The 9,452-nt window shown below is 40.7% G+C and overlaps 1 protein-coding gene across 1 annotated transcript; it reads right to left on the reverse strand.

The window, feature by feature from the left end:
- Positions 1-883: 883 nt before the first annotated feature.
- LOC120047626 (protein S100-A1) lies at positions 884-3,881 on the reverse strand. The gene is made up of 3 exons (XM_038993169.1): positions 3,732-3,881; positions 1,693-1,852; positions 884-1,257 (listed from the first exon to the last, which is right to left on the reverse strand). Exons 2-3 carry the CDS (start codon positions 1,831-1,833, stop codon positions 1,108-1,110), a joined length of 291 nt encoding a protein of 96 aa, XP_038849097.1. The 5' UTR covers positions 1,834-1,852; positions 3,732-3,881; the 3' UTR covers positions 884-1,107.
- Positions 3,882-9,452: the final 5,571 nt, after the last annotated feature.

The following is a 9,452-nucleotide window of genomic DNA, read 5'->3' on the forward strand; positions in this document are numbered from 1 at the left end:
TAGACGTCTCAACCTTATCCACAAACCTAGTTTGTTGGTGCTATTCGATTTATTCAATCAGCTAGTTGCACCAACTACTCTGCATCAGTACATCTTGATCAACCACATTTTATACGAACAGTTGCCACATACCATTGGTCGTATCCTACTTGTGTCCATGACTCATGACCACAAATGTGCCATATAGACATTATCTTGATGTACCTCTAACTATTGAACCACAAAGAGTTTGCATTTTACAGTCTGCAGTAGTCATTGTTGCCATTGTTCATGGAAAGAAGTTTGTTACAGGGCGTGTTTAACACATGAGTGAAGCATCCTGACTTAGGTCACAGATGCCAGTTAAGTTGTCAGACTGCAGTGTTCTGTTGCTGCCAACGCATCGTCACACAGAATCTAAAGCAGTTTCTCTTTTGCAAGTTGGATTTTAGCAAGCCTCGCATGTCATTAAGATTGTCTGTCTGGCTGTCTGTGTCTGCATTCTAATCAGTTTCACCAGTCTGCATCGTGGGAACTTGGAAATTGGTTCAGAACTGTTTGGCTAAACAAACAGAAAGGGATAGTTCAGTGCAAATCCTTCACTATAATGTTGGGTGCAGTTTACCATGTTTTTGCATAGGTAGCAGACCAGGGGCCATATGAAGAGTCTCAGTACAAGTGCTCTTCTAGGAGCAAGTCCCTACTGTCCATGTAATCTTAATGTGATCTAAAAGGCAAAACGGATCCTAAATCATGCTCCTGAGAATTGATTCATACGGCCCCAGATTTCACATGCAAAAGACATGTACCGGTAATGTGCATTCAAGTCCACAATGAGCTGAGTAACATATTTAGACAGCAATCACCTTTATTGATCTGAGTAGAATGTTAACTACTAGTGCAATGAGAGTGATCGTACACCGAAACTGGTCAGTCCATTGCAGGATTCTCTACAGCGGCAATCATTTTACAACAGTCAAGAGCCTTTGTTAGAAATCACCATTATGTGACAACATTGAAACCTTTGCCGGTTTCTGTCAAAAAGTATAAAAAAATTCAAGCACACATGTTTGTTTTATTAACAAGGAATATTGAGTAGAACGCCAAGGTCACAGACTGTTTCCAAACTCATTCATTCAGGCTCTCTACAAAGAACTCGTTACAGGCCACGGTCAGCGCAGCAACCAAGATGACAAACTCCTGAAAGTCCACTTCGCCATCTTTGTTTTCATCCAGATCACTCATGATCTTCTCTACTACCATAGGGTCCTTACTTGCCTGAGGGAGAGTAGGAAAGGTTAATGAAATGTAGGTCCAGATCAGAAGCAGCCGCATGACTCTTGGAACAGTTGTAGATAGGAAACAATTGGAATAGGCAATATTCAGAAAATTGCACAAATACAATCAGATGGAAAGAGCTCTCATGCCATATTGTTATACCCATCAAATAATTTCAGATTTGAGAAATGTCTAGGTGATAAGCGTTGTTTCTAGGCAATGCCATAGTATTATTTAAATTATTCTAGTAGAATATGTCTTGAAGGTGATGGGTCCCACAACTGTTCAATAAATCAAGACTTCTCCAATACTTGTTTGTATGACTTGTTTTGGGACAGTTCATTTTGTTAATGTCCATAAAAATGTAATTGATCAGAATGTCATACTGAAACCACACATATCCCTCCCCTTGACAGCATTAGGAATCAAACTCACCGCCAGGAAGTCACTCAGTTCGCCCTGCAACAGATTCTTCAGCTCAACTTTGCTCAGCTTGTACTTGTCCCCTTCTTTTGAGGAGTATGAGTGGAACACTCGAATTAGCCCCTCCATTGCACTCTCGAGTTTGGAACCCATTTTACAGCGCTGTGAATACCTTAAAAAAAAGGGATAGGTCAATCCATGACAGTGTATAAGCTGTATGGACAATTATATTTTACATTAGAAGTCAATTTGCATGAAGTGAACCCCTTACTGGTTCCTGTTTATTTTAACACATTTGTCTGTGTAGACTATTGTAAACTGTATGCAAAACCTACTGGGGCAAGTTTTTTTCTTTGCATTTCATCCAGTTCCAAATGATCATGTGGGTTAAAATCTAGCCGCCTTTCAAATTTGCTCTTTGAAAAACAAAGTACACGCTAAATTATGATCTAGATACAGGCAGCCGATAACTAGCAACCCATGAATTGAAATATTTAAATAATATTGACTCCAGCAGCAACTAGAATTGAAAAATATTGATCCAAAGGAGAATGAGACATTGCTATTGGTTGCCCAGGTGAGCACACGTCACCAATACAGCCCTGGTGGGCCTACACAGAGGAAACCGTCAGACCTTGCTGTTCTCAGGGGTCCAGTATAAACCGCAAAACGATCAGGTATCTCAGTAACTTTATAGATGGTTGCCCAAGCTATTGATTGTTATCCCCAGAGATGCATAAATAATGTAGCCCAGTCTTGTGTGTGGTGGGGGAGTGATGAGTGCAGCTATCCTAGTAATTCAAGCGCTGAAGGGGGGCGGGGGGTAGGCCTAATTTGATTTTATCTTTACTTAACTAGGCAAGTCAGTTAAGAACACATTTTTATTGTCAATGACGGCCTAGGAACAGTGGGTTAACTGCCTTGTTCAGGGGCAGAACGACAGATTTTTACCTTGTCAGCTCGGGGATTCGATCTTGCAACCTTTCGGTTACTAGTCCAACACTAACCACTAGGCTACTTGCCACCCCTAATGTTTGATACCCCTGAATCAAGCAATATGATACATTTAGATTGTGTGGTTCTGTTCCTTACAAATGTGATATAGGCTGTGTGAAAACACCCTCAAGGACATGTGATTACATCAACTCCAAGGGCTGTTGAGGCAATTTGACTGAAAGTACACCGAGTGAACAAAACATAAGGAACACCTGCTCTTTCCATGACAGACTAACCAGGTGAAAGCTATGATCCCTTAATGATGTCACTTGTTAAATACAAGTCAGTGTAGATGAAGGGGAGGAGACAAGTTAAAATAAGAATTGAGACATGGATTGTGTATTTTTATTTAACTAGGGAAGTCAGTTAAGAAAAAAAATCTTATTTACAATGACAGCCTAGGAACAGTGGGTTAACTGCCTTGTTCAGGGGCAGAACGACAGATTAACCTTACGGTTACTGACCCAACACTAACTACTACCTGCCATTCAGAGGGTGAGTCGGTAGACAAAAGATTTGTGCCTTTGAACAGGGTATTGTAGTATGTGCCAGGGGCACCAGTTTGAGTGTGTCAAGAACTGCAACACTGCTGGGTTTTTCCACTCACAACAGTTTCCCGTTTGTATCAAGAATGGTCCACCACCCAAAGGGCATCAAGCCAACTTTACACAATTGTGGGAAGCATTGGCTTCAACATGGGCAAGCATCCCTGTGGAACACTTGACACCTTGCAGAGTCCATGCCCCAACAAATTGCCATAACAAATTGAGGCTATTCTTAGGGTAAAAAGTGTACCTAAAGTTTTGTACACTGTATAGTTAACATAAACCTAATTAAGCCAATTATAAAAAAAGATTGAAAAATGTGCAATAATAAAAAGAGAATCACTATAAAATAAACTCAATGTTACCCCCACCCACAAAAAAAAGAAATAAGATTTCTCTCACCATGTAGCCTATAGGCTGCATGGCACAGAAATGTACATATGCTCAACAAGAAATAGGAATGCAGGTTATGTTAAAAATCTATTGACCACAAACAAGTTCGCTACTCACCTCAACGCCGATGACAAACGAAGCAGAAGTGGCGTCGATCCTCATCTTACCTGTTTTATGCATCTCACCTGTGAGAAATTTAAAATCAGGCGCCTCCCACCGGTGAAACCTGCAACATCACGGATACAAATGGCACAGGTGGACCTAATTCATTTGACCATGTAAGGTTACATTTGGCGGTGCAACTACTAATTACAATTATTATACAGAATGTATTAGCCTACCGCATAAACAATAGAGTATCAGTATACTATCGTATAGGCTGTATTTAACAACGACGTCTTCAAATGATGGGGCCTATTGGTTTAAAGCAACTAAAATGACGGACTTCCATTCCGAGTTTTAGCAGGGTTGTATTCATTACGTCTTGAAGTTGCAACGGAAACCGTTTACGTTTAAAGAACCAAACTGATGGAAACAAAGGAAACGGGAATGGGACCTAACTGAATTTGTCCAATAGAAACTCTTGCCAAACGTTTTCCGTTTGAAGTAGGCTAAACAGGCAACAGACGAAACGTTTTGCAACATAATTAACGTAGTGAATGAATATACCCCATGTAACCCTTATTCTATTGCATTACATGAGCCATTGGACTTTCTCTTTAGTCTTCTGAGGGAAATGACATGACGCTTCCCAAATGCTCTGTCTAAACGCAAATAGGCTTATGCGTTGCACGAAGAGATACCGTTTTGGAAATATTTGGAATAACTTTCACGTCTGTGAGAAAGTATTTATAAAAAAAAATAAAGGTTAAATGACTACACACCTTTTAAGGATTAGAGTTCCCATGCCGGGCGGCTGGATTAGAGTTCCCATGCCGGGCGGACATATTTCCATGTTATAGCGCTTGTTTAGGCCCACGGAAGACAGGCGACCGTGAGAAGTGTGCAGGAGGGCATGAAACAAAGGAATATGTAGTATTGGTGGAAACAGTTGTGTGTTAACTGTGGGGGTACCCATGATGATGAGGGTCAGAAGTTTCCAGTGAGAGAAAGGCAGGCTGAAGTTGCCAGGATCAGAGTAGTACAGAAGGTGTGGTATGCTGAGAGTGAAGAGAGTAGGAGAGGAAGATGGGTACAGGGCTAGAGATCCTGAGAGGATCCCTGTGAGGAGGCTGAGGCCAACAGAGAGTGAGGCATAGCCATGGTTATCAACTGTACCACAGAAATGGAACGTAAATCACATAAAATATATGTTGTGGTGGCAGCTGCAGAGAAGTACTTGGGTGTACAAGATTTTACTGCAGAAGATTTACAAGGTGTGTTTAATGATAGTGTCTCGTCCTCCCAGGATGTCGTCCCTGGTGTAGGATTCAGATAGAGCCAAGTAGTGGAAAAGTGGTGAAGTTTTTAATGGGTGTAAGGTTAGTTGGTCCCTTTTCCCCGTCCCCTTCCCTTTTTGTGTCACAAAGTGTAATGAATTCACACTCCAGAATAGTAGGCGGAAACACAGGCCTAGATAAGAGAAATAGATGAATAGGGAGGCTGTGACCGGCCTCACACTCCAGTACACTAGGTAGCGGTGTATGTACCTTTCAGTTTATTGTGGTCCTCCAATACAAATTTGAAGAAGAAGAGAAGAAGATGTGATCACCTCTTCTAATTAGCTATCGAAGCATCTCCTAACACTCCTAATACTGTCGGCTGCAACTGTGTTAAAAGCGGTTAAAACAGTGTACAGTAAGTGTTTATTTAGCATTTGTGAGATTATTTTGATGTGAAAGTGAAAGGCTTTATGTTTCCAAAACCGTATCGCAAGGGAGGATTGTTAACGTTTCTAAATGTTAAAACAGAGCGTCAGGATTGTAATTCACATGGGGCCAGCTGTCTTCCATACCATCTGCTGAGAACCCAAGACAGGGACCGGCTGTAAGCAGAGAGGAAGAGGCGAAGCAAGAGGTTTTACTCTGCCCAAAATCTGTCCACGAAAAATAAGCCCCTGAATTTATGCACAAACTTACAGAAACCGTCTCAGGGAAGCTCATCTGCGTGCTCGTCGTCCTCACCTGGGTATTGACCTGACTGCAGTTGAGCGTTGTAACCGACTTCAGTGGGGAAATGCTCACCTTCGATGGCCACTAGCACACTGGAGAAGTGTGTTCTACAAGGAAGAATCCCAGTCTCAACTGTACGGGGCAGATGGCAGACGTTGTGTGGGCGAGCGGTTCGCTGACGTCAACGTTGTGAACAGTGCCCCATGGTGGCGGTTGGGTTATGGTATAGGCAGGCATAAGCTTTGGACAACTAACACAATTGCATTTTATCGATGGAAATTTGAATGCACAGAGATATCGTGACGAGATCCTGAGGCTCATTGTCGTGCCATTCATCCGCCGCCATCAGCTCAAGTTTCAGCATGATCATGCACAGCACCATGTCGCAATGATCTGTACGCAATTCCTGGAAGCTGGAAATGTCCCAGTTCTCCCATGGCCTGAATTCTCACCAGACATGTCACCCATTGAGCATGCTTTGGATGCTCTGGATAGACGTGTACGACAGCGTTTTCCAGTTCCTGCCAATTACCGCACAGCATCTTCGCACAGCCATTGAAGAGGAGTGGGACAACATTCCACAGGTCACAATCAACAGCCTGATCAACTCTATGCGAAGGAGATGTGCCGCACTTCATGAGGTAAATGGTGGTCACACCAGATATTGACTGGTTTTCCACGCCCCTACCTTTTAAAAAAAAATATCTATGATCAACAGATGCATACCTGTATTCACAGTCATGTGAAATCCATAGATTGGAACATAATTCATTTATTTAAATTGACTGACTTCCATAGATGAACTGTAACTTAGTAAAATCTTTGAAATTGTTGCATGTTGTGTTTATATTTTTAGTCAGTATAAATTGAATCCTAATTTAGGGGATAGGCGTACATTAGCCATGGGATATGACAGCAACAGGTCAGATACGTATAGGTCTACTACAGTATGTTCCATACATTCACTCTCTCTCTCACACCATTGTCCCTTGCTGGGCACCCAAAATGGTTTGCCAGCATTTATCACCTCAAATGACATCACATGGAAATAATCTCCCTCTGTATGCTTCTGCGCTCATATCAGACGCTAACTACCAAATTCAAATCAGCTGTAGCCGATGAATGAGCCATCTTTCATCACACATGCTATATTCTATGAGATTGTAATTCATTCATATGCTAATGTACACATTGACATACAGTGTCTGTCCTTCTGTCCTTTTTCAAGATTACACGCTCTTATGCTATGACTATGGTAGATTAGATAAACACACGCAATAAAACAAACACTACTTCTAAAGTATATTTGCAGAATACAAAACCAAGGGGTCAATTAAGTGATAATGCCTGAGAAGCCGTGGTTTATAGGATATCTTGGCAAAGGTGTTAGGCCTGATATGTGGTAACTGTCCATGTGGTCAGAATACAGACCTCTGTCATAAGTATTCACATGTCATATACTTTGCGTACTACTTTGTAGGCTATACTTTGCTTAACCTTCCAAGATTAGACAGCTCCAGGACAAATACTGTAAGTCTGGTGGAAGTCATTCATCGAGGCTTGGCCATATCAAGGCCACAAAGGCGGGCTGTGCGGAGTGCGTTTCCGAGGTGATCTCACTTAAGTAGATGTCAACCTGAGTGACCCGGAAAAGGAGCACTCACCTTTCCCTTCTGTGTGGGAAACTAAAGCCACCATCTCTCATTACTGTGCAGAGAAGCAGAACCAACTGTTAGAATCTCTTACAGCCTGTGCCATCTTCAACTTAATCGTACCTTCAATTATCTTGTTGATCAGCACAGTTCACACGTATTATTCCAGAATACTGAAAATACAGGTAGCAATGATCATGCACATGGGATTGAAAAATGCATAGAGTGATACCATGTTTTCTTCTTATGTTCTGTGCTCAGGTGGCAATTTCTGTAAATAGCCAGCACATAATACATTTTGATTTAGTCTGGGTAGCAATTTTCTCATTTAACAATTGGAAAAACACAAAAGGAGACGTACTAGAATAGGAACAGCCATATTTAATACTGTACATCAAATCAACTTTCAAATATTTAGATATTGAATCTGGAAGCATTGCAAGATATCAAAATTGTATAAAATAAAAATATATACCCAGATAGTAATATCCCATGCGAAAGGATCTCAGCATATTCTTACCAGAATCGTTATTAAAATCAATCTGAACTTCATGTGACCCCTGTCATGTGTCATGTTTGTTGTCTTGCTGGGCATATAACTACAGGCAGATGCTGTTTGTTATATCATGTCTGACATCTGCCAGTTTCTGTGATTTAAGTCGGATCTCTTCCTCAAAACACACAGACACACACACACCAACTAAATGTGACTTCCAGAAAATGTAAAAAGGTGTCATCTATTGGTCACTTGTAAATATTGCCAGGTTTCACAAAGCAGCCCTTCACACTGATATTGTAAAACAGAATTACACTGCATTTTAACACATCCCTATTTCTAAATACCCACTCAACAGTCAAGTATAAAACACACCATTGTTTTATTAGAGTTATTGGCTTAAATTAATTTGCATTAGGCAATATGTTATGATAAGCAATTAACTCATTTGTTATTTACTTAATTAGTAAATACCATTCACATTAACAATAACATTCACATGTACATTAAAACATGTAAAGAGTATAGAAAAGTAAAACATATTTAGGAAACTATATTTAATTATTATAATGTATTTATATTGTTTTAAATATTTGGATCACATTGTTTCTCAATATTACTGGACATGAACACATTGCATAAGCTACATTTTTCATTCTAAACAACTGTCATTTAACATGCAGTCCCCACTGGTTCCCTCTTTCATATGAGATTTGTGGCTTGCATACCCTTTGAAATGGCAGAGCAGATTCTACATGGCATGTGTATGTGCACGTGCACATAAAATGTCATTTGCTTTGGATTAAAGTGTCTGCTAAATGGCATCCATTTTGTGTTACAGTAATTGTGATCAGTGGCCGAGTGGTGTTGGGAGTGTAACCACGCTGCATGACACCTGTCACCACATCTCCCTGGCACCTTGCTTGTTATCTCAAGTGTGACACGGGAGATCCCATTTGAGCTGTTGAGTTTGTGGTCTTTCAACACCTGTCAGCAGGGCAATTGGCCTGGGTCGCTTAGAGAGCACATGGGACAGAGAGCTTACAGTGCCTATAGAAAATGTCTACACCCCCCTTGGATTTCTTCACTTTTTATTGTGTTACAAAGTGGAATTAAAAATGATTTAATGGTCTTTTTTTTGTCAATGATCTACACAAAATACTCAGTCAAAGTTTTTTTTAACATCATTGAAAAATTTAACATTCATACACCTTGATTAGATACGTTTTCACCCCCCCTGAGTCAATACATGTTAGAAACACCTTTGGCACTGATTACAGATGTGAGTCTTCTTGGGTAAGTCTTATACGAGCTTTGCACACCTGTATTGTGCAATATTTCCCCATTATTCTTTTCAAAATTCTTCAAGTTCTGGGAAGGTGTTGGGGATCATGGCTAGAAAGTCATTTTCAAGTCTTGCCCTAGATTTTCAAGCAGATTTAAGTAATTTGTAACTTGTCTTCTTGGTAAACAACTCCAGTGTAGATTTGGCCTTGTGTTTTAAGTTATTGTACTGCTTCAAGGTGAACTCCTCTCCCAGTGTCTGGTGTAAAGCAGACTAAAGCAGGTTTTCCTCTAC

The sequence above is a fragment of the Salvelinus namaycush genome, chromosome 5 (genome assembly GCF_016432855.1).
Source record: "Salvelinus namaycush isolate Seneca chromosome 5, SaNama_1.0, whole genome shotgun sequence".
Lineage (NCBI taxonomy): Eukaryota > Metazoa > Chordata > Actinopteri > Salmoniformes > Salmonidae > Salvelinus > Salvelinus namaycush.

What these genes read in the sequence shown, in the direction of transcription:
- LOC120047626 (XM_038993169.1), bottom strand. Translation starts at nt 1,833, where the DNA reads ATGGGTTCCAAACTCGAGAGTGCAATGGAGGGGCTAATTCGAGTGTTC. An exon ending in AACTGAGTGACTTCCTGGCG is followed by an intron (nt 1,258 to 1,692) that starts GTGAGTTTGATT and finishes ACTCTCCCTCAG; the next exon opens with GCAAGTAAGGACCCTATGGT.